The 25,784-nt window shown below is 42.3% G+C and overlaps 1 protein-coding gene across 1 annotated transcript; it reads right to left on the bottom strand.

The window, feature by feature from the left end:
- Positions 1-371: 371 nt before the first annotated feature.
- LOC141141152 (taste receptor type 2 member 4-like) lies at positions 372-9,699 on the bottom strand. Its single transcript, XM_073628856.1, has 2 exons — positions 9,148-9,699; positions 372-489 (listed from the first exon to the last, which is right to left on the bottom strand). The coding sequence occupies exons 1-2, from the start codon at positions 9,693-9,695 to the stop codon at positions 372-374; spliced, it is 666 nt and encodes a 221-aa protein (XP_073484957.1). The 5' UTR covers positions 9,696-9,699.
- Positions 9,700-25,784: the final 16,085 nt, after the last annotated feature.

The following is a 25,784-nucleotide window of genomic DNA, read 5'->3' as shown; positions in this document are numbered from 1 at the left end:
ATGAATATTAGATGCCTATTATTATATTAAACTGCATTTTTTTAAATTATTTTTGATATATATTGTGTTTTTCTCTTCTTTCTTATAGATTCTATGACACATCATCTGATCCAGTGGGCTTTCTCCCATGTTCTCTCCCGTGTTTGTCCACTGGCTGAGGGATTTAGAAGCCCCGCTATGTGCGAATCCCCATGAGCGGGACTTCTCATACATTTTGAGACACTTGTAATCCTACAGAGGTGTTTCCTGAGCAGATGTTTTCCAACTGGCATTCTGTTATGTGTCAACTTCTGGGTTGACCCACTTCCGGTTCTCCCCACTTCCGCCCCTGTGGAATGCAAACAGCGCCTCTGACACACATCTGGTGTGCGTCATTTCCGGCGCTGAGCCAATTGGGTTCCTCTCTTCGCTCGCAGGCGTGGTTTTGATTCCCTCATGCTGACTCGCATCAGCTGGGGGTTCTCTGCCACACACTCTCCATCTGGGGACCTGCAAGCCAGGGAAATGGATCATGGAGGCACATGTTTTGATTACGGCATGTGCCTCACCTAGTTTATCAGTGGCCTCAATGATCCCCCCCTTTCTCCCCCGGCAATCATGGCGGACTCATATATATATATATATATATATATATATATATATATATATATATATATATATATCTTCCCATGTGCAAGCCTCCATTCAGGGGCCTTATCCCCCTCTTTTGCAGGGACGCTGGAAGGAGACAGGCATACCAAGTGAAACAGATAAGAATCCCCTTGTTGGAACATCTTCTGTTTGGTTGCTGACTGTTAATTTCTTTCCTAAATAGGACATTCTCTTTCCCCCTTTTTCCTGCTGGATCACACTGAGGTCATTTTATATGTATACTACTGTGAAAATTGGGGATTTAAAGATAGAGTGATCCACTATATACTCATAGTTACACGTGCATCTGCCATTGTGGAACATTTGCAATTATACTAAGACTTTTTTTCTAACATCAGGTATGATCTCTTAATATTCAATTTTTTCACATTAGTTAAAACTCCTGACTTGTATATTTATCTTTATAAACTTAATACCAGCATAAACATTCATGATATAATTATACACATCTAAGAGTCTGGCCCATTCCCCCGGTGAGCACAGGGAGGTTATCTCCACAGGCTCCCTAGGCTTTGTTCTCCACTGGACCAGTATGTCAAGTTTTTCAAGTTTTACAGTTTAAAGGTAAATAAATTGATAAGACAAACTAACTGAAAGATAAGTCTTTATTCTATAGTTTGATAATCTGAAAAGACTCTGAGCCTCTTTGGCTTGCTCCTAGTCTATGAGATACTGCTGGACATCAAATAAGCTGTACGTAATTCTTGATAGAAAATGAATTGTTATATTAATCTCACTATAAGAATATTTAGGCATCTGTGAATACTCTATAAACCCCTAATGCTTATGTTTTGGAAATCTTATATGTCTTTTATATTAACCACTTCAGCCCTGGAAGGTTTGGCTGCTCAATGACCAGAGCACTTTTTGCAATACGGCACTGCGTCGCTTTAACTGACAATTGTGCGGTCGTGCGATGCTGTACCCAAAGAAAATTGACGTCCTTTTTTTTCCCACAAATAGAGCTTTCTTTTGGTGGTATTTGATCATTTCTGCGGTTTTAATTTTTTGCGCTATACACAAAAAAGTGCGACAATTTTGAAAAAAACCCCACTATTTTTTACTTTCTGCTATAAAACACATCTAATAAAAAAAAAAAAAATTTCTTCTTCATTCCTTCATGTCACTGGCGGGGAAGGGGTTAACACTAGGGGACGATCAAGTGGTTAACTGTGTTCCCTGACTGTGTTTTAACTGTAGGGGGAGGGGACTGACTATAGGAGATGACAGATCATGGTTTCTAGCTATTAGGAACTCACGATCTGCATCTCCTCTCAGAACAGAACAGGGATTTGTGTGTTTACACACACACGTCCCTGTTCTGCCTCTCGTGCCCGCGATCGCTCGTGGCTGCCGGTCACGAGCATCGTACCCCCCGAAGTACAGCGGGCGCCTGCTATCCCGCTTAAAGGAGCCGACGTATAGCTATGATGGCTTGCGGGATAATGCCGACCTGCTGTAATATAATGACAGCGGCTGGTCGGCAAGTGGTTAAAAATGTTAATATTTGTTAACATCGATTTACAATTCTGTCAATATTGTATTCTTAGGTTACTGCAATATTTCTATTGTACTCGTGCTATTCTAAGGCCCTGACGAAGCGGGGTTTCCAGCGAAACGTGTAGGCAATACTTTTTGATTCATCATACCAGGATCAGCATGTTCTGGACCCAATTAACAGTAACTGTATCTGTATGACTGTAATACTCTTTTAATCAATAGATGTAAAATAAAATTTAAATACATTTCTTTTAAATTTGTGGCATATACGGTATCTTTATTCAAACCCTACAAAGGCACACACAAAGTCCCAACCTACCTCACTTTAACTTTTGATTTTATATGCTTCTTTTGGGATGGTACCTATGTAGGGCTATAGTTGTTCCACATTCACCCCCCACCCTTATGCAATACTACTCCCAGGGGTTCTGGGGATGGAAAACAATCTCTTAAGGTTTGCCTTTCTTTGCTTCAATGCCCCCAAAACTTCCAGAATCCTCCTCCCTCTCCTCTTGTGTGTTCTGTGGCATTGCAAAAATGGTGTCTGCATTGAGCGGGCCTTGATAGCAAAGGAAGTCCTCCTCTTCCCCCTGTTGCTCTGCCTCAAGTGCCCTGTCCATAATGCCACGCAGAGTCTACTCCAGTGGGAACACAACAGGGATTGTGTCACTGATGCATGCACTGTCATGGCTCACCATCCTTGTTGCCTCCTCAAATGGTGACAGTCGCTCTTTTTTTGTTTATAGCGCAAAAAATAAAAACCGCAGAGATGATCAAATAGCACCAAAAGAAAGCTCTATTTGTGGGAAAAAAATGATGTCAATTTTGTTTGGGTACAGCGCTGCACGCCTGCGCAGTTGTCAGTTAAAACGACACAGTGTTGTATCGCAAAATTGAGCAGCCAATTCTTCCAGGGCTGAAGTGGTTAACTTTTGATTTTATATCCTTGGGAGTAGTATGTGGCTGGGAGGAGGCAGTTCCAGATACTGTAATCCTCAGTGACCATGAGGACTTTGCTTCACATGCCTTTGCATGACCTGGATTCTTCAAAGCCTGCAAAAGGACCTGAGAATTTGTGGTATTAATGAGAAGAATCACTATTGGTTGGCAACCCTTCTTGTATACCATTACAAGGGGAAAGTCTTGAAACTCATTCCTTCCCCACAGAGGGAGTAGAGGTTAAAATATCTTGAGGACACCTTAAAGGAGAGTTTGTGTAATGCCTTTCCAGACTCTGGTAGGTTACAGTCTCATGGAAAAGCTAGTAATGCATTTCAAAATTTTTTTAGTCCTCATGCCCAGGGCTGTCAGTGTCCACATCCCATTGGCAGCGTCTGCATCATATGGTGGGATATTATCTAGGGGCAAAAACAGCAATGAAGAACATTTCAGTTGATGATTCACTGGGTTACTGGGTCATGAGATTAGACCACTGGCCAGAACTTGCCTAGTATGCAATTGAACTGCTGTACTGCCTTGCATCCAGTGTGCTTTCTAAACGGGCATTCAGTGCTGCCGGAGGTTTTGTGACAGATAAAAGAACGCGTCTGTGCACAGACTCAGTTGACCGGCTGATATTTATCAAAATTAATCATTCCTGGATTAGCAGCAGCTATCAAGCCCCTAATGCCAATGTTGCCTATTAAGTGTTCACTTGATCTGGAATTAATGCAAGACTGTCTACGCTGCCTAGCTTTATGGGTGTTGATTTTATCTGGAAGAAAAATCTTGGTATAGGTTTCATGGGCACAATTAACACCCAAGAACCATTTTTTTCCAGACCTGTTTGACTGGTGCATATAATACATTTTTTTACAGCAAGGCCAATTCTTGCTTTCATCAAAAGTACCTCTATAGGGTTACAGTGTGAGGGCACCAAGCAAGAAAATATATATACTGTGTGTGTGTATATGTATATATATATATATATATATATATATATATATATATATATGTATATATATATATATATATATATATATATATATATATATATATATATATATAAAATATACATGTATGTGTGTACAAGGGAAAAAAACTTACATTTAAATGCCCATCAATGCAGCCTTATCAGTGTCCATCATTGCAGAATGATCAGTGTCCATCTGCAACCTTGCCCAGTGTCATTTGCAGCCTTGCCCAGTGTCATTGCAGCCTTATCGTTTAAAATTAGCACCACCGAGATACACAGAGCCGGATGTCCTGTGTACTCGGCTGCTCTCGGCTCCTCTCGCAGTCCCTCCCAGTCCCGCCCCTTGGCCCAGCTCCTATGATGGACATAACACAGGTCCAATGGCAGGACTGGGCATGACTGCGAGTGGAGCTGAGCCTAGCCGAGTACACAATAAACTCGGCTATGTATATATCGGCGATGCTCGCTCCTCCAGACAATGGGGATCGGCGTATAACACGCACCCACGATTTTCCCCTGATTTTAAGGGGGAAAAGTGCGTGTTATACGCCGATAAATACGTTTATATATATATATAGATATATATCTATAGATATATATCTATATATAAACAGCGCATGCAGTTGGGATATAATATGATAGACAACAACAATTAATGTCCTTGATGACGGCCTGGAGGAAGGGTGAAACGCGTTGACGCATTTACAGTTTTACAACCACTTCCGCCCTCTGTGAAGTGCATGCCAGCCCACAGCAAACCCAGAGGAGTTCATTCTCTGTCTCATGCCTGTTTGTCTCAGCAATCTCGTAAGTGGCGCTTATGATTACACAACAAAATTGCTTTTTAACTTAACTATGAGATTTAATTTGTTTCTATGGAGCCTGGTGGTCATTTTGGTCACCCCCAAGATGCTTCATATTTGGAGATCCTACTGAGGAGTCCCAGAGTTTCATCTGCTAGCACCAGATCACAGCGTGTTTGACCCCCAGACTGCAAAGCTGCGAAAGTCTGCGAAACAGACACTAGAATTTATCCGAAAAATTTCTAATTTTGTTCCGAGTTCTCTAAATGTGGGCTCATCAAACAGACTGGCTCCCCAAGCCGTTGTTTATAAAATAAAGAAAGCTTGCAGGGAAAATGTCATTTTTTTTTGGCTTTATAAATGTCATTTTTGCTGCAGCAGGTTCTGTACATGGTACATATGTGCCACTCTACAGGCAGACTAAGGGGACTCCCAAGGCAATATATATTTACTTAATTTCACTTTAAGCATCAGTAAATCACTGCTCATTTGAAAATGATCTTTTTTACAAACTTTTTTTTTCATTGATTTCATTTCATTTCTCTCAGGGCAGTACCCAGACCCCCATACCATTTTATGCCCTCTAATTTGCATATAAGCCTTCAAAATGGGCACTTTATATTTTTTTAAGTTCGGGTCCCATAGACTTCAATGAGGTTCATTGTTCGGCTCTGAACTTTTGCGATGAACAGGTTCTGGCGCAAACAGAACCGGGGGGGTGTTTGGCCCATCTCTAGAAAAGAGTCATCAATGTATATGTAAATGTATTAAAAGGTTAAAGTGTATGTACAGCTAGTACTAGTTTTCCTTATTTTCAGCTTTGTACTATATAGAGTAGGGACGGATTAGAACCTCTGATTTTTATTTTTGTCTGTGTCATGGCTAGATAGCTATTTGTCTATTTGTCCTAGTGACTACTAAGACAGAAAGGGGGAGATTTACTAAAACTGGAGCACACAGAATCTGGTGCTGTTGTGCAAAATAACAAAACAGTTTCTAACTTCAGTTTGTTCAATTAAGCTTAGGCAATAAAACCTGGAAGCTGACCGGTTGATATGCACAGCTGCACCAGATTCTGTGTGCTCCAGTTTTAGTCAGTCCTCCCCAAAGTGATGTAAAGTCCATATTAATTTGTCTCACTGTTAAGATTTCCTCTCTTATCCTGTCATGTCCTTACAACAGGAAGTGAAGGGAAATCTCCCCAACAGGTCACAATCTGATAAAAAAAAAAAACAAAAAAAAACTGCCATGGCTTTTAACTAGACTACCCCCCCCCCCCCAAAAAAAAAAAAAAAAAAAGAATGTACTTATACATACACTTTTTTTTTTTTTACAAATTAAAATAACTTTATTATTCATCTGTCAGCAGTAATAGCAGTCAGCATAACAAGAAAGCAAAAGTGTACATGCATATAGGACAAATGTAGACATTACAATATAGGAGAGCAGTCAAAACGTACCCAACAGGGCACTTAACTATAGTCAAATGCATTGAAGATTTCAGGAGAAAGGACTAAACCAGAACATTGGATTCACATATAAACAGACAAGGCAAATTTCCCTAGTAGGGAAGGGGAGGGAGGGCAGGACGCAGTGAAGAAGAAAAAAGGAGAAGGAGAAGGAGAAGGAGAAGAGGGATGACAAAGAAAGAAGAATATACATAGACTGGAGGTCGAATGCAGTAAAGTTGGGGGATCCACTTCTGGACTAGGTGGGAAAATCTCCATATTTATAGATCGCCAGGAGTCTATCCAGGAGGAACAGATTTTGTTAAATTTACTCGACACTTCCTGTTAACATACGTCATTTTGTACAAAGGTAAAACAGAGTTGCTCCGCCTTAGAGAAACAGTGGGTTGTGATGTGGCCTTCCATTTAAGTAGAACCTCTCTGCGTGCATAATATAGGGCATATATTAGAAACAACTTTGTATGCCTTCTCAGAGTGGGGTCGTCAAAAATATTTAAAAGTAAAGCTCTGGGGTCTAACTCGAGGGTTGATTCCGCCACTTGATTGAGATCATTCAGGACCTGCTTCCAAAATCACTGTAGAGATAGACAGGGCCAGACCATATGAATAAAGGACACCTCCAACATCCCACAACATGGACGTGATGAGGGAGTGTCAGGATAAATGGCCGCTAATCTTTGTGGTGTATAATAAGCCCAATGTAGAAATTTCAACTGTAGGAAACGGTCTCTAGCAAAAATCATATTTGTCACATAGGAGGACACACAGGTCTCCCAATCTTCTTCAGAAAGGGAAGGTATGTCTTCTTGCCATTTCAAATAAATTTAGTAAAAGGTAAATTTAGTGGAAAAGGCCAGTGTAAGGCAAAAATACAATGAAGACAAAGGTGCTATCAGGACCTTTGCCGTTAATAAACGCTCCACTGGGTCTGATTCTAGGGTACTATGATTGGGGACGGATTACACCACAAAGAGATAAGAGGGGACGATGTCGTAGGGGAGCGATACGCTGCTCTAGCTTGGTGCCAAACCGATATAGCCATGCACATTAAGCCTGTAACCCCAGGATGGGATTTCACCCCCGGAACACCAGATTACTTAAGGTAGCGTACAACCCCATTATAGCCGCCTCCAAGGTCACTGCAGGGTTATCTGTGGGCTCAGAAAACCACAACCGTGCTGTTACAAGAATAACTGCCGAATACTAAATCAGGTAATTTGGGAGTGACAGGCCACCCCGGGTAGCTGGTAGTTGTAGAGTAGTCAGTGCCAGACGAGGCACCCTACCCGACCATATAAAGGAAGCAACAATGGCCTTGAGTTTACTAAAAAAATGACATCAGGAGAAGAACAGGGCAATTTCCAAATAGGTAAAGAAACTTAGGGAGAAAAATTATTTTGATTAAATTAACTCTCCCTACCGGGGTGAGAGGAAGTGAACCCCAAGCCATACACCTTTGAGAGAATGAATTCAGGAGGGGGAGCAAATTCAAGTCAAAATAGGTAGTTATCAGCCCGCCGATTCGTATCCCTAAATATTTAAATCCATAAACCCAAACAAGAGGGGTGGGCAGAAGAGGGCGAGGGTGGGAGGGGTGTAAAGTGTACAGTAAAGATTTGTCCCAATTTATCTTAATTTGTCTATTATTTGCAGAGCTGCTGGGAAGGAAGAGGAGACATCACTTACAAAAAGGATCAAGTCGTCTGCATATAAGGATATCTTCTCCTCCACCATCCCCACTTGGATCCCCCTGACCGCAGACGCAGCACGTATCCATGATGTCAGAGGGCTTATACATACACTTTAATCACTGACAAGGCTGTGCCTCCGTGAGACCAATTGAGGAGGCTGCATCAAGCAGAGCTCGGGAGTGGAGGTGACGACACTGAGGCTGGAATGTCCACATTGGACAGGCTTGCACCTGCACATACGTATAACAGCCTGGTGTTTGCTATAAGCTTGTCTGACCCCATGGGCGGGTCCAAGGCGGCAACTGCAGGTTAGGGCAGCACAATACAGTGTCCTGAGATGTGAAGTCCTTTGTGCAGTATCAGGGCAAAAATCGAATTCTTGATTTTTTATATGACTGGATAATCCAAATGAATATTTACACAATTTATTGAACTACTGTACTACTTTAGTAAATCAACTGTAATATGTAAATCAAAATGACTCCAAAATTACTAATTAAAAAGCACAAAAAAAATAAAGCTTTACAAAATTAAAAATTAGGCATCAAAAGTAAATACAATTATAAATGAGTAGTATTGTGTATGTCATTAAAATCACTCCACTTGACTAATAAATGCACAAATAAAAAATAAAATAAAAATTACAATATTCTTGGAGCCTGTTTAAAAAGACAGCATTGTTCATCACTGTTCCTTTAGTTAGAGACGGGTCACCTCCACTGGCTCTCTAGCGTGAGGTCCAGGAGCTTTCCTGTTGAACAAGCAGTGAGTTGCAAAATGGACAATTCTGAAGAACTGATTTCTTAATTTTGTTGCTACATAAATTAATAAAATAGAGTGTAGAGCTGGAAAAATGTTCCTTATAAAATACCAATCTGATATTTCCAATAATGATGGATACATTTGCAATAAATCTACTGTAATAAAAAAAACTACCGACCAGGAAAGATAAAGCAGTGAATATTATAGTCCTATGGTAGGTGTCTACATTTCCACAATTGTTCAATCTACTTGTGTGTAGACAAAGCAAAATAATAAGAAAACTTGAAGTTATGAAAAACACGAAGAGAGGTAAAATGCTCATTGAAAATCTATAATATAGCAGTATTTGATTTTGCCTAATATCTGAAATGCTATTTTGTGTTAAATTAGTAAAAGACATAAAAGGAATCAAAACACTCATGGATGTGTATCCTAATGACAAAGTCACACAGGCAATAATCAGGTAGATGACTCTTCTTGACATGATGGCCTTCAGACTTAAGAAAAATACATTGTGAAAGGTGGAGATCTTGATGTAGAAGAAGATAGAAAGCAGAGTTGATAACAAAATGTTGGAAAAGGCTGAGGAATGCCCAAGAAATGAAATCATTGTAATAAATAAAAAAATCTCTGGTAAGTAATATAACGACTCTACAAAGTAAAAAAGTAAAAAAAATTCCAGCAGCTGTAAAGTGTGAAAGAAGATCCTTGATATCCCAATAGAGGTGATCATTTTGTCAGCACCTGTCATTGAGCTTCCCTTTCGCCAGTCAATGACATTAACAGCCACAATAAATAATTGCACCACCAGACCTGCCAATACTAAAATTACAAGCAAGGCAGATAGAAACAAATTCTGTCCTAGAATGCTTTCATAATTGTCTTCTTCTGTGGAATTTGCCATGTTTGTAAGCACATTCAAGAGCTGTGTATGTAAAAGTGATAGAAATACTCTTTAGTTTATAGTAGAAAATAATGTATTTGAATTTATGATGCAAATAGTAATGTAATCACATTGGCTGTGCCGGTCTTTATACAAATAAAAACGTTGAGAGCAAATCTGAACCTTGTGGATGTTTTTATAAGATACCAGGACATGAAAAAAAATTTTTTGCAAGCAACAAATATACTGTATATATACAGCCTGGGGTGAAGGGAGTGTTAGATGGACTAGCAGATTTAAATACATTAACACATTGAAGCCAAACTCCAGCTCACACTTTCTAATCAGTTACAGCAACATTTTTTTTCCTTTTGGGATAAAGGTTTTACAGGAACATAAAAAAAATGATCATTGTAAGCACCCCTGTCAGTGGTAAATGGTTTGTCTCAATCCTGTAAACAGATACATCAGGAAGGGAGCTTGTTCTTTTGAAAAACAACATACCGTATTTACTGGCTAGATCCCCATGTGAAAATAGAAGAAAGCCTATAGGATCCCTGTTCAATTATTTCAATGGGGAAAAAGGGATACACCCATCTGCATTGTTGCCAACATTGTAAAAAAAATTATAGGGACACTGTCTGTAGGTGGAGTCTTATTATAATTAGGGGTGGGGAATTCGTTTTTAGGCATGATGTAGTGGCAAAGGAAAATGCGTCGAAAAATGGGTGTGACTTAACCTAAATAGTGGGTGTGGCTTAAAGGGGGTATGGCTCAAATGGGGTGTGGTTCGAGTCTGAGATGAACAAGGGATGGAGGGAGAAAGAAAGAAATAGGGAGGGAAGGAGAGAGAAGGAAGGAAAGAAAGAGGGATGTAGGGACAGTAGTCCCAGATCCTACACCACAATAGCAATATGAGTATTTAACAATCAGCAGATAAAGATACTCCATACACCTAGTGTTAGCACTTCAATAATCCTGGCACCATGGTTGTTATGGTGTCAGGATGATTGAAGCGCATTATTTCTATTATTACATTGTAATATAAAATGAAATTGTTAAACTCAGCATAATGCAGTGTGAAAGAGAGTATAATAGACACTCTCAGTTTAGACTGCAGCCAGCAACCCTGCTGGAGGGCCATAGTCCAGTCTGAATCATGTGTCCGGGTTTCAGGCAGTTTGAAACCCAGACACATGATTCCAAACCCGACCTGTCCAGGTGAATCCCTACCATCACATGTAACAATTTGTAAGCTTGCACACGGATAGGCGAGTTTGGGGTGGAGGAATTTGACTGGCCTGTACAGAGTTCTGACCTCAACCCGACAGAACACCTTTGGGATGAATGAGCGGAGACTGCGAGTCAGGCCTTCTCGTCCACATCAGTGACTGACCTCACAAATGCGCTTCTGGAAGAATGGTCAAACATTCCCATAGACACACTCCTAAACCTTGTGGTCAGTCTTCCCAGAAGAGTTGAAGCTGTTATAGCTGCAAAGGGTGGGTCAACTCAATATTGAATCCTACGAACTAAGACTGGGATACTTGTAAAGGCAGGCATACCAACGCAAACAAAACAGTTTGGCCCAAAAAAAAAAATGACCTCAGCCATACACTTTAAGTTGATTTTTAACTGTATTTTTGAATTGTTCTCACACATGTTAAAAAATGCTTTGATATCTGATCAGATATTAAAGCTTTATTTTAACACATGTGGGAACAATTAAAAATGACAGATAGAATTCAACTGAACCACTTGACCTCCACACACGCACTGCGGCATTATAATGCACTTGCATTTATATATATGGTGCATATATTTTTGTCGGGGCCATGCGCTGCTACCTACTGTGGTCTTGCTGCGGCATCAAACGCAGGCGCATGAACACGTGACGCAACCATCCACCAATACTGTAAATGGGGGGGGGGGGTGGAGAACGCTCTGCCTATACTTATTTTCACTTTGTTCATTCTAGAAATTTTGTTCACACTTTCTGCATTGTTTGTTTCACAGAATAAAACTGTGGGAATTGTTTTATTTAAATGACCAATCTGCCTTTACTCAAGATGTCCACGACTAGAAATTCTAGCAGGTATATTTCAAATAAATTTCTCAGCATAATAAATCTCTTTAATTTCTAAGGCTATTTCTGACATTTGTTGCTTACAAGTTAAAATTTGTATTTTTTGCTAGAAAATTTAATAGAACCCCCAAACATATATTTTTTTTAGCAGAGACCCTAGAAAATAAAATGGCGATCGTTGCAATATGTTATGTCACACTGTATTTGCGCAGCGGTCTTTCAAGTGCAATTTTTTGGCAATAAAGGCACTTTCATGAATTAAAAAAAACGAAACAGTAAAGTTAGTCCAATTTTTTTTGTATAATGTGAAAGATGATGTTACGCTGAGTAAATAGAAACCTAACATGTCATGCTTTGAAATTGCACGCACTTGTGGAATGGCGACAAACTACGGTACCTAAAAATCTCCATAGGCGACATTTTTTAAAAATGTAACGGTTACCAGGTTAGAGTTACAGAGGAGGTCCAGTGCTAGAATTATTGCTCGCACTCTGAAGATCACAGCGATACCTCACATGTGTGATTTGAACACCGTTTGCATTTGCGGGCGCGACTTATGTATGCATTTTTGCAGGGACAGGGGCGCTTTAAATTTTATTTATTTATTTACATTTTTCTGTTAAAAAAAAAAATCTGATCACTTTTATTGCTGTCACAAAGAATGTAAACATCCCTTGTGACAGTAATAGGTGGTGACAGGTACTCTTTATGGAGAGACCCCAAATCCCTCCTTTGCACCTAAAAGTATTCAGATCGCCAAAATCAGTGATTCTGAATACTATAATATTTTTTAAATTGGCACCTTTGGCAGCCGAGTAAACCGGAAGTGACGTTGTGACATCGCTTCCGGGATTTTACATTGGAGACCCGATCAAAGCTGAATCAGGCTTTGTTCAGGTCTCAGTCTAGGCAGTGGACGTGCTGGCTGGTGGCTCAGGTCTCCCGGTGGGACGGGAGGCCTGGAAAGAGCAGGGGAAGGCGGTGGAAGGGGTGATGTCCCCTCCCGTTCCTTTAGTCTAACAGCCGAGCGGCTTTTAGCCGCATCGGTTGTTATCACTAAAAAGCCAACCGCCCGCTCTAAAAAACAGTACCGGGGTGATGCCATCAGCTGCAGGCCTCACCCCGGTTTCACGCCTTTAATTTATGAATGCAAATTTGCTTACGGTTGGCGTGAAGGGGTTAAAGCATGGAGACATAGATGGATGGGTGAGTTTACTTTCACTCTCCCAATCAACATTGATTATTTTTAATCCTCATGCTGTTGCATTAGTAAATAGATAGGAAAGTATATCAAATTTACATTTCTTCAGTTACTTCCTGGTTTCTTGCCTAGGTAAATGTTGTTGTACATCCCAGGAGTCTTCAGGAGAGAAGGAGGAGTTTTCTCAGCTAAACACACCCTCTAAGGGCAGATGGATTTCAGGAAGTAAATGCTACACAAATCACCTGCCCTTACTCAAGGTGGCCACAGCCAGAGATGCTAGGGGAGTGTTTTTCAAAGTGATTTCTCAACAAAATACAGCATAGAGACACGGATGAATGAGGGAATTTGCTTTGAATATTAATAATGAATTAAATAGTGACTTAGGTTTGTGGTGCTCAGATGCAGTGAAGATCCGCTTTAAATATTAAAAATACAGTACAATTAAGTCACACTTGTTTATTAATTAACCCTCTCCTCAATGACCCCTCCCCCTTGGAGGACCACTAGGCTTGAGGGGAAAATGTCTACGGAAATCACGGAAGAGGACAAGGGCTTGTATGTCCGAGGATGAGACCCAAGAGCGTTCCTCCGGACCGTACCCTTTCCAATGCACCAGGTACTGTATGCACCCACGTAACCTACGGAAGTCAACAATGGACTGTGCTTCATACTCCTCATGGTTCTCAACCTGTACAGGGTGAGGACGTGGCACCGAGGTGGTAAAACGGTTGCAGACCAAAGGTTTTAATAAGGAGACATGAAATACATTTGAAATATGCATATTAGAAGGAAGGTCTAATGTGTAAGCCACTGGGTTAATCCTGTGAAGAATACAGAAAGGCCCAATAAACTGAGGTGTGAACTTCAGTGAGGGAACACAAAGTCGGAGGTTGCGGTATGACAGCCAGATCCTGTCCCCAACCTGATAAGCAGGTGCAGGCTGGCATCTGCAGTCAGCATGGAGTCTGTACCTATCATAAGCATGTCGCAAAGCCTCCTAGACTTGTACCCAAGTGGAATGAAGACCACGGAGATGCTCCTCTAACACAGGAATACTCTGCGGAACAAACGAGTCAGGCAACATGGTAGGTTGGAAACGATAATTCGCCATAAACAGGGACAATCGGGAAGCAGAATTCAAGGCACTGTTGTGAGCAAACTCTGCCCACAGTAATAAGTCTGACCAGTTGTTATGATGGTCAGAAATATAGCAACGTAGGAATTGCTCCAAGGACTGATTGGCTTGTTCTGCAGCCCCATTAGACTGCGGGTGATACACAGAGGAAAAAGCAAGCTGAATTCCCAACTGTGCACAAAAGGTTCGCCAGAACCGGGACACAAACTGATTCCCCCTGTCCGAGACAATCACCTTGGGTAGCCCATGTAAGCGAAAGATCTCCCGAGCAAAAATGGAAGCCAGTTCCTTAGAAGTGGGCAACTTCTTAAGTGGAATAAATGGCACATCTTTGAGAACCGGTCAACCACCATAAGGATAACTGTGTTGCCCTGGGAGTTGGGTAACTCCACAATGAAATCCATAGATAGGTGGGTCCAGGGCCTCTCTCCATTGGGTATGGGTTGTAGGAGTCCCACTGAAAGGTGCTGTGGAGTCTCATCTGAGCACACACGGAACAGACAGCTATGAAGGCTAGGCCACCAGAATTGTTGGGAAATGGCCCAAAAGAGTTGATTCTTCCCAGGGTGGCCAGCTGCCTTAGGAGAATGGTAAGTCTGGAGCACAGCAGTACAGAGACTCCCTGGGACAAGGCAGCGGTCACAAGGTTTCTCAGGAGGAGCATGTACCTGAGCAGCAAGAATTTTTTCACCCAAAGGAGAAGTGAGACTGGTGCGAATCGTAGCCAGAATGCGATCAGGAGGAATCACAGGAACCGGAATGGACTCCAACTTGGAAGTGGAGGAAAATTGTCGTGACAAGGCATCATCCCTTACATTCTTAGTACCGGGTAAGAATGAGACAATGTAATTGAAACTTGACAAGAAAAGAGCCCATCGTGCCCTTCTGGGAGAGAGGCGTTTAGCCTCAGACAAGAATGTGAGATTCTTATGGTCAGTAAGAATGAGAACCGGCACATTGGTACCTTTGAGGAGATGTCTCCATTCTTTCAGGGCTAAAATGATTGCCAACAGCTCTCTGTCACCAATCTCGTAATTGCATTCCGCAGTTAACAATTTCTTGGAAAAGTAGCCACAAGGATGCATAGCGCTCTCAGAGGTAGGACATTGAGAAGGGCATCAACACTAGTCTCAGAAGCATCAACCTAAAAGGTTAATAGGTAACGTAGGATCAGGATGTGCCAACACAGGAGCAGAAAGGCAGCCTTGAGACTCTCAAAGGCCTTAATGGACTCAGACCAACTCTGTGGGTTACCGTCCTTTCTGGTCATATCAGTCAGAGGCTTGACCAGAGACGAGAAGTTACGAAAAAAAATTCCGATAATAGTTGGCAAAGCCCAGGAAACACTGCAGAGGACGTAAACCTACGGGTCGGGGCCACTATAGGACTGCTGAAAGTTTCTCTGGGTTCATCACAAAACCAGCAGTGGAAATGACATAGCACAGGAATTTAACCTGTTCACGATGGAACTCGTACTTCTCCAGTTTACAATAGAGATTGTTCTCTCTTAGTTTCTGAAGCACACGACAGACATCTGTGTGGTGGCTCTCCAGGGACTTGGAAAATATGAGGATATCATCGAGATAAACCACCACACCTAACTGCAACAAATCTCAGAGGACATTGTTAATACATTCCTGGAAAACTGCTGGGGCGTTACAAAGGCCAAAAGGCATTACGAGGTACTCATAATGGCCTGCTCTGGTATTAAACGCAGTTTTCCACTCGTCGCCCTTCTTAATCCTCACAAGATTGTATGCCCCTCTCAAATCAAGCTTTGCGAAAACCATTGCTCCCTTGAGGCGGTCAAATAACTCCGTAATCAACGGAATCGGATAGGCATTCTTAATTGTGAAATGATTGAGACCCCTATAATCAATACAAGGTCTCAGGTCACCACTCTTCTTCTTCACAAAGAAGAAACCAGCAACAGCAGGAGACGAGGATTTGTGGATGAAACCTCGAGAAAGTGCGTCTGCAACATACTCCTCCATGGCCTTATCCTCCAAGACCGACAAAGGGTAAACCCGGCCACGAGGGATTATGGCATGAGGTTGAAGGTCAATTGCGCAATCATACGGCCGGTGTGGATCCAAACTACTGGCTTGACCTTTGTCAAAGACATTGCTAAAATCGCGATACTCCTCCGGCAGGGAGGAGAGTGAAGAGGTGTACAGGACCTTGGCTACCTTCTGGAAGCATGTCTCACTGCATTGTGGTGACCAGGAGAGAACCTCAAAAGAGGGGTTGTGCCTCTGTAACCAAGGATAACCAATAACCAGCAGAAACTTAGGTGAGGAAATGACTTGAAATTGGATTATCTCATGGTCAAGAGCCCCTACGGCCATGGACAATGGAACCATCTCATGAGTCACATGGGCAGGCTGTAGAGGTCTCCCGTCGAGAGTCTCAATGGCAAGTGGAGTGTCACGCAGCTGCAGCAGAATCGAGTGCTTTGATAAAAAGGCAGCATCAATGAGCAGGCCTGCAGCCCCCATTGAGGCCCCACGAGGGCCTCATTGTTCCACGTAACCTCCGCTGCCACAGTATGTAATTCAATGGCGTAGTCGGCCACAGTTCTCGTACTCTGTTCGATGGACATGAGGCACTTGGCAGCAGAAGCGGAACGTCAAATACCCTTTTAAACGAAGCCACACACTCAGGGTAACTCAAGACAACAGGTTTTTGCGTCTCCCATAGAGAGATTGCCCAGGCCAAGGCTCTCTCAGAAAGCAAAGATATCACAAAACCTAGTTTGATTTTGTCTGTGGGAAACGCCTGGGACAGCATCTCAAAGTATATCTCAACCTGGTTGAGAAACCCTCTGCATTGGACTGGATTGCCCCCAAATCGCTGGGGAAGCAGAGCGGAACCAGACATACCTCTTATAGAGGTAATTCTCGAGGCAGGTGCCTGCACACAGACTGCAGCAGCAGCAGGGTTGGCCTGCAACATAGGTTGTATCAGGGCGACTACAGTGGGAGATTCCAGGTGAGCCGCGTGACTCAGGAGCGTTTGTAATGACATCCATGCAGTGATCCAGTTCATCCAATCTGGAAAAAATTTTACCAACAAGTGGACTGACTGCATCTTCTGAATTCATGGCCTTCGCCTACTGTCAGAAACCATGAAATCAGGCCGAGACAGAAGTACAGTTAAATCACACTTGTTTAATAATAAAAGTAAAAAGAACAAACGTAGTTAAAACATAGCCAAAGTTCAGTAACTGGAACGGACAGTCAGCCAAGCCAGAAGTCAGGGATCAATGTAGTGGAACAGCAAGCAGGATCTGGAGCCAGAAGGGATGTCAGCAAAGCAAGTCTAGAGCAGGATCGCAGGAGATCATTTGTGTGATGTTGACCAAGGCGAAGGCAGAGCTCCTCTAGACTGGAAGGCTTAAGTAGGCAGGACTGACGAGCAGGATATCATCAACAGCTGAGTAATTTATAGACGTCCACCAATACTTAAGGACAGATATGTTAAAAGCATTCCTGATCCCCCCAAAAAAGATGGTCACTTATTTTGATCTTTCTTTGATCAGATCGGATTCTTCAAATGTGGCAAATGCTTTAATATGTAGAACATGTACAGGAGGAAAGAAAATAACACACATTTTCAATCTAAAACCACTGGACAGGTTTATGAGATACCTAAATTCATTACATGTGGTACAACACAAGTCATATACCTCTTGGAATGTGAATGTGGTTTCAAGTATGTGGGTAGGACCACCAGAGAATTAAAAGTTAGACTAAGAGAACACATCAATAGTATTAAAAAGGGCTTTCGCAAGCATAGTTTGTCATATCATTTTAGAAGATTCCATAACAGGGACCCTTCCAAATTAATTTTCTGTGGCATTGATAGAGTAGAGAGACACTGGAGGGGCACTAATCTAAAACAGGCTATTTCACAAAATGAAACTCAATGGATATACCAATTACAGTCATTATTACCTAAAGCAGTGGTTCTCAACCCTTATAGTGCCGTGACCCCTTGATAAAATTTCCCAAGTTGTGGGGACCCCTAACAGTAAAATTATTTTCGTAGCGTGGGTTGTTAGCACCCAAGGCAAGACAAGTAATTTGTGCCCCTAACCCACGAATATTTAGCACTCCCTGAGTCCCTTCCACACAGTATTAAAACCCCTTATGGTACATTTTTGGATGTACCACTCTTTCTCTTTGTTCTGCTTTCTTTCCCTTTTATATCTCTCTATCCTAATTTCTTGTCCCCCCCCATCCCTCTCTCTAGCCGTCTTTCTTGTTCTTTCTCTTATTCTTTCTCTCCCTTTTTCTTTGTTCCTCCCCCTCTTTTCCTCTCCCTTCCATGTATTCTCTATTTTTATTCCTTCTCTTACTCCTTGGTGGGGGGGGATGGGATGAGTGGCAGTGCTGGGGGAAGTTCTGATCAGCCAACTTAGGTGCTCTTGATCAAGGTCATCTGCTGATCTGAGAACTGTAGTGGGGACTTTTAATGGCAACTATAATCACAGGTAGTGTTACTCACTGTGTCTCCGACTTTGTGGTGTCTCGCAGCAGTGACACCTATGCCAACATCAGGAGATAGGGTCTCCTTCAGGCCCTCCCACTTCACATTCCTCACCAGTCAGCTGACCTCTAGTCTCTGTCCCCCCCAGCCATGCCATGAACTGAATGGGCAGCTGCGAAGAGGCTGAGTGGCCGGCCTCCAGGAACAGCTCAGCTGGGCGGCCACAGGCTCCAGAGACAGCCCTGCTGGGCGGCCGCGAAAAGGCTGGGAGAGCGGTGTGGGCTTCAGGAACAGCCCAGGATTTGGTGACCCCTGGCAAATCATCATTTGACCCCCGAGGGGGTCCCGACCCCCAGTTTGAGAACCACTGACCTAAAGGGTTAAACATGGACTTAGATGTAAATTGCTTCATCAGCATTTTTTATTTAATTGTTACTGTTACTTTATTTTTATCTATCTTATTATTCTGAATTATTATTATTTTTATTAACTTAGAATTTTAATTCCATATGTTTTTTAATCCGTATTATCATTACAATAATGTATAGTTAGTAGAAATAGGGCATGATATCATATTTATTGATTATATAGTCCCGTTGGGGGTATTTCTTTCATACATTACTACCTCAAATAAATTATATAACATCTGCAAACAGTCGATCGATACACTGAGAAGATTATTTAAATACCACTACATACATATATGATAAGAATAATATTAAGAACAACATTAGTTTGGTGGCAATCACACTTCCTGTGTATACAGGAACTGAACACATATAGGGGTGTAATAACAGCGGGTGTAGTGTCTGAGAGTGAGTACTAAGATGGTGACATGAGTACTTCCTGTTCAAACAGGAAGTGATCTCATGCTGATACAGGGAAGTAATAACAGCGGCTGTAGTGTCTCATAGTCAGACATCCCAACCTGCAAAAACTCATTTATTTCAAAGAGGTGCAAACTCATTTCAGGGAGGTGGCGCTTTGCGCCCACAAACCCCCCCCCCGCGGCAAAAATATTCTTTAAATCACTTATTTAATATTTTTTCGCAGTGATTCTGGGGAAGGGGGTGGGGGTGGGTGGTATGTGGCGGTGGACGGTGTCAGTAGTTTTTTTATTTTTAGTAATTGATTTTTTTTTTAACAATTTAATTTGTGTTAAAAAAATTTTCACAATGCTTTTTGGGAGGAGGGGGTTGGGGCAGTGGACAGTGTTGGTAGGGCAGGGGAAAGTGGTGTCAGTAGTTTATTTTATTTTTATTTTACACTTTTTCATTTTTTAGAATTTTTTTTACAATATTTTTTTTTTTTATATTTTTGTTGGGGGGCTTTGGTGAGATGTCAGGGGTCTGGGGACCCAGGAGGAGAGCACGGAGTGTCACCTGAGAACCACACCAATTGCATATTTGCACAAGCCCAGCACACTGCACTGGATGGACTTTATATGACTGCGCTTTATTCTGTTTGCACTATAATTGCACTGAGCACTTTATATTATATTGCTAAACAATATCATTTATGTAGGCACTGTATTATTATTAGTGATTATTGTTTGTAGGAGCAGCGCTGAGTATAACATTTATTTTTCATCATTTAGGGTTTTTTACCTTACACTACAGCAGCAGCCCAAATTATATATTTATAGCATCGCTTATTGATTACCATAGCGCAGGTTTATTTCCAAAAAAAATTTAACTCAGAGGGGACATGTACCAATGCAAAAACTTTTGTAGCTTATCCCCCGTAGAAGCCACTGGTGAATAGGGATCCCCCACCCTGCACAGCCAGGCAAACCCACTTTCCACAGACTCACTTGAGACAGGAAACAGTCCAGCAACTTTGTTTTTATGTGTAGCAAGGTCCCAGGCCTCCTTCGGTCTAATGAGAACCTCCAGGGCCAGAGATAGCTGACATCCTTCTGTATGTGGTAGGTTGTGAGGCATGGTGGGTGCAGAGTAGTTAAAGTTATTGGGTACAAGACACTTCTTGAATGCAAAAGAAAGTTTATTTCTCTTAACAATCTTTTTGGGGGGAAAGAGGTTTAGGACCAGGACACCCTTAGGTAGTTGCAAGACTAATTGGCAGACTCCGAGACTTCAATAGGAAGACAGCCATGCAGGGAAAGGCATCCAGCAAGACGCCACATCTACATGTGCAGGAATGCTGTCTCTTATGGCAACAGTCTTTAACAGTTCCTAACACAAACGTAACATTTCCTTTCTCTTTCACTACAATCTCACCTTGTAGTTTTTCAGCCCACTGAGCTCCCTAGACCCACTAATTCACTGCCACTGAATCCCTTGAGCTCCTCCAATCTTCTTCAATCGTCACCCCCATTTCTCCGTTGGGTCCCTAGCTTGGCACTCAAGATAGCTCTCAAGCTTCACCCACGCTGGCCTGATTGGTCCCTGGCTTGACACACAAGGCTGCTCTGCAAACGTCACCTCCGCTGACTGGGTCCTTGGCTTGATTCCCACTGAAGTTTCTCGATTCTTCACCATCCCCGTCTGGTGGATTGCTGCTCCGGTACTTGCTTCAGCTACTCACTGTGGTCCCTGGTAATAAGGCGCATAGTCCCTTACTGGTGACAGCTTCCCCTCTATCTCCAACCACGACAAGCTCTCCAGCTGGCAAAACCGTCAATTGTGGTTGGACTGCAAGACGCAGTCCCAACCCTGCGCTGCTCTCTTGCTTCTGTTTAGGCCCTCAAACAGCCTAGCAGCCAGATGTACCTGGGATAGGCCCCATCTCTGGCCTAGCAGCCTGGGCAATACAACACACGTCCACCCAGACAGCTGTCCAGGTGGCACAGAACCCCGATCACCTGACTCCACCTGAATATATAGGCTCTCCCAGCAAAGGGATTCAAGAAAACCCCTGCCCATCGGCTGAGACACCCCATATACCCATAACCTGACCTTGAGTTGCCCTTCTCATATCTAGTACCACTAAGTACCCGGGCCACCTAGTTCTAGAAGAGAAAAGTGCAACAAGGCCAAACTTAGGGAGAAATCAATAGATCTCTAACAATCAACCAGGATAATTATTCCTGGCAAGTAAATTCGTGAGGAGCAACCCTGCCTAAACTCCAGGGTGCTACATATGTTTAATTGAGGGGATAATAAACTTGGATGGGGATAGGGGTATTATGGGATGCCCACTTGACTTGAACAAATTCTCTTTAGGGACACTTCAACTATATACACTCCTTTCCTACCTCCTGCACAATCTTGCTTCCAGATCTGCTGCGGTGTCACCCAAGAAAAATCCTTAGCAAAGGCCCTTTACAGGCAAGGACCGCGGGCCCCTACACTTGAGAATGATGGGTTGACATCACTAGCACTTTCACTGCACTTCTTCCCATGGTCACTGGTCCCAGCACCACCTCTTCAGGCACTGCCAGCCTGTCTGGCTGCAGTAGCCCCTTTCCCTAACCCTCCTGGCTACATCTCACAATCCTCCCAGACTGCACACTCATCAGCCCACCTGACTAACTTCTCCTGGAGACCTCCTGGGTGTGCTCGCTGGCACCTGCTGTCCTTACTCTTGATTCCGTGCTTCTAGACAGGACATCTCTGTGTGTCTTGAGAGGATCCCTCCAGCACCTAAGGGCACCCCCCCCAGACTAGGGGGCTACCCTCAAGGGCCACCAACAGCTTCCTAGCTCTTATGATGCTGAAAACAGAAGGGAGGGAATCACTTATAAGAAAGGGGAAAAATGTGTATACATCTATACGCAAATGTTTTGCCTTTCATTTCTATTTTAAACTGAATGGACTGTTTTATAAGGTGAGGGTGTCCTGTTCATCTATACTAGATAATTATCCTAGTTAAGGTTCTGGTATGGATTGTAAGGAAAAAAAATAACAGCATAAAAAATATATACCAGGCATTTATTCTTGATGAGGTCTGGAATGGTTTTTAGGGGGTATCTTCATTAAAAAAATGGTGTTGGGTCCCCCCAAAATCCATACCAGGCCTGTAGGATAAGGTCATATTTGTTAACCTTATCCCCCACCCTATTGTTTACATTAAGTGACGGTACCGGAAAATAAATTTTGCACTGATGATCCCATCATGATCCCGTCATGTGTGGAACATCTCTGGCGATTGGCATGTTTTTTGGGCAGGTGGCTGGCATTGTCATTGACTAATGCAGATCGCTGGAGAATTAAAGAAAGGACTTTGTCAAACATTTGGTGTGTCTATTCACAAAGTAATTCTTTTTTTGTGTATGAGCATAGAGGGATATTGTAAACCAGTTACTCATTCACATACGGGCCAATATCCGACTGCTTCCATATTTTAGAGGAGGCTTCCAGATCCGAAAGCCCCCCTCCCACAGACCCTGACATCTCTGACCTAGTCTTCAACATGGAGACAAGATGCTTTTCTAGGGGGACCCCACTGGCAAGGTACTCTCTCCATATTAAGGGCATGTAACCTGGCACAGTTTTCAGAGGAGGGTGCACATTCACTGCCCCCCTTTCCTAATCAGCCAGACTGCATTTTTTTCTTGGTTTTGGCATTGGGCACCCCTCTAAAATCCTTATAAGATGGATTTGGGGAGGGACCCCACTCCTGTCTTTTTTTTGCGTGGGGTCCTCATTAAAATCTATACTAGACCATCATCAAGGATAAGGGTCTGGTATGTTTTGATAGGGGGGGCCACAATCTTTTATTTCAAAGGGTACACCATAACAACCAATGGCTGCGTAGTTGTCATTGTGCTAGCAACCAAAATGTGTTTGGTTGTTAGGATGCAGGTAGCTGGCCCACACAGCGTTCTTGGTTGCTGTGATTTTGGGTTTGGTAGCTGGTGGTAAGAGATTATGGGTGTGTTTGTATTAACCCTAAAAGTAATATTGAGTGGTTTAGCTAGATGAAACTGCTAGTAAGAGTATGTGTGGTCTGTGAAGCCTATATGCCAGTCTGCTTGAGAGCAGAGTGTACTGACTAGAGGTGCCAGATCTGTGACGTAAATTACCGTATTTATCGGCGTATAACACGCACAGGTGTATAACACGCACATTCATTTTAAGAGGGAAGTTTCAGGAAAAAAACTTAAATTTTAAATTAGGGACTTTGAAGCAAAATAAGGGTCAGTGCCCATCTGCAGCCTCACCATTGCCATCAATGCAGCCTGATCAATGCCCGTCTGCAGCCTCACAAGTGCCATCAATGCAGCCTCACCATTGCCTCGGTGCAGCCTGATCGATGCCCATCTGCAGCCTAGAGGGGACAGGGAGGGGGGCGGGACGAGTGCCGACAGATTACATACAGTGAGAATCTCCTATGATAGGCAAAACAGCGGTCCAATGGCGGCCCAGGAGACAGGACTTCCTTTTACAGAGGCTGCCAAGTAAACAGGAGATTCTCACTGTATGTAATCTGACGGCGCTCGCCCCGCCCCCCTCCCTGTCCCCTCCCAGGCAGCTAAAATTGAAGTATTGGCGTATAACACGCACACGCTATTTGCACCCGATTTTCAGGATGAAAAAGTGAGTGTTATATGCCAATAAATACAGTATGTATTAAAATAATATCAAAATAATCTTTGCTGTATGTGGCATCTTTGCATTTTTAAGAGCTTGTCTTTCTAAAAATGATAGAAGTGCTCTTTATTTTAATTTTTTTTTTTCATAAAAGTATGTCTTTAAAGCTTCGATGCAAATGGAAATGCAAACACATTTGTGGTGCCAATCTGTATACAAATGAAGAAGATGAGAGTAAATCTGACACTTGCAAAGCACTGGTAGATGTTGTTATTAGATACAAGAACACTGGAGGAGATAAAAATGATTGTGTATTTGTGTATAGATTTGTTCTTTGGACAATTAGTTTTCATGGGGGATTTGCTGTAATTTGTTACATTCACTTGCTGGATGTTACGGTTCAGCTCAGCACACTATATCTAATTATGGGGTTTAAAGTGTATGAAAAAACAAATGCTCCATTCATACTAAAGCGATTCATTGTGATGTGTTAATGCACATGCATTAATTTGCGTTATGGCGCGCATTAATGTGTGTTGTGTCAACCTCTTTTTGACCGCCCGCCTGCATTGTACTGCGGATGGGCGTCTCCTATAGGCACAGCGAAGTATCTGTACATTGCTGGCCTCTTCCGGGTACAGGGCACATGCGTCCCCTCTTCCCCAACAACTCCTGCTGTGATTAGACACAGCAGTATTTTGTCAGCAGGTCCCGGCCAATGATTCATGGCCAGGACCTGCTGATCGGCTGTGTCTGATCACAGCCAACAGCCCTGTGTTGACAAACAACACAAGGCTCTGTACAGAGTGAATGAGCTCTTTGCTTTGCAGGGAGAAGAAACAAAGACATTTTTTGTAAAAAGCAGCACATAATACACACATTAACACTTGTTAGGAGCACACTTAACCTCTTGATTACCTCAAGATATTAACTCCTTCCCAGCCAGTGTCATTAGTACAGTGACAGTGAATAGTATTATCATTGATTACTATATTAGTGTCATTGGTGATGTCAGTTAGCCAGTGCCCACCCAGTGTCAGTTAGTGTCAGACTGCCCACCATCACAGTCCCATTTTAAATCTCTGAACACTGCCATTACTAGTATATTAAAGAAAAAAAAAATCCATTATATATAATATAGTTTGTAGACACTATAACTTTCACACAAGCAAATCAATATACACTCATTGGGATGTTTTTTTTTTTTACCAAAGCCATACAGAATACAGCAGAATAAAGCAGAATACATTTTGGCTTACATTTATGAAGAAATTCATTTTTTTTTGTTGGATATGTTCTATAGCAGAAATTAAAAAAATATTGTTTTCTTTGATTTTTTTTTCATTTTCAATCTTTTTTCATTTATATAATACATTATAAAAAACCCAGTGGTGATCAAATATCACCAAAATAACGCTCTATTTGTGTGAAAAAAAATGATATTAAGTTTGATGGGCGCAGCATTGCATGACCATGCAATTATCAGTTAAAAGAGCGCAATGCTAAATAGCAAAAAATTCCCTGGTCAGGAAGGGGGTAAAACCTTTCGGTACTCAAGTAGTTGAGGTAACACCTTTAAGTGATTGTAAAGTTAATTTAAAAAGAAAAAAAGACAACAAACATGTCTATTATTACCTGCTCTGTGCAATGGAACCACACAGAGGTGCCCTGAACCTTCTCTTCTCGGGTCCCCCGCTAG

This window comes from Aquarana catesbeiana, linkage group LG04, assembly GCF_042186555.1.
Source record: "Aquarana catesbeiana isolate 2022-GZ linkage group LG04, ASM4218655v1, whole genome shotgun sequence".
Classification (NCBI taxonomy): domain Eukaryota; kingdom Metazoa; phylum Chordata; class Amphibia; order Anura; family Ranidae; genus Aquarana; species Aquarana catesbeiana.
The sequence above is the reverse complement of the archived record's forward strand: the minus strand, read 5'-3'. Positions and strand labels throughout refer to the sequence as shown.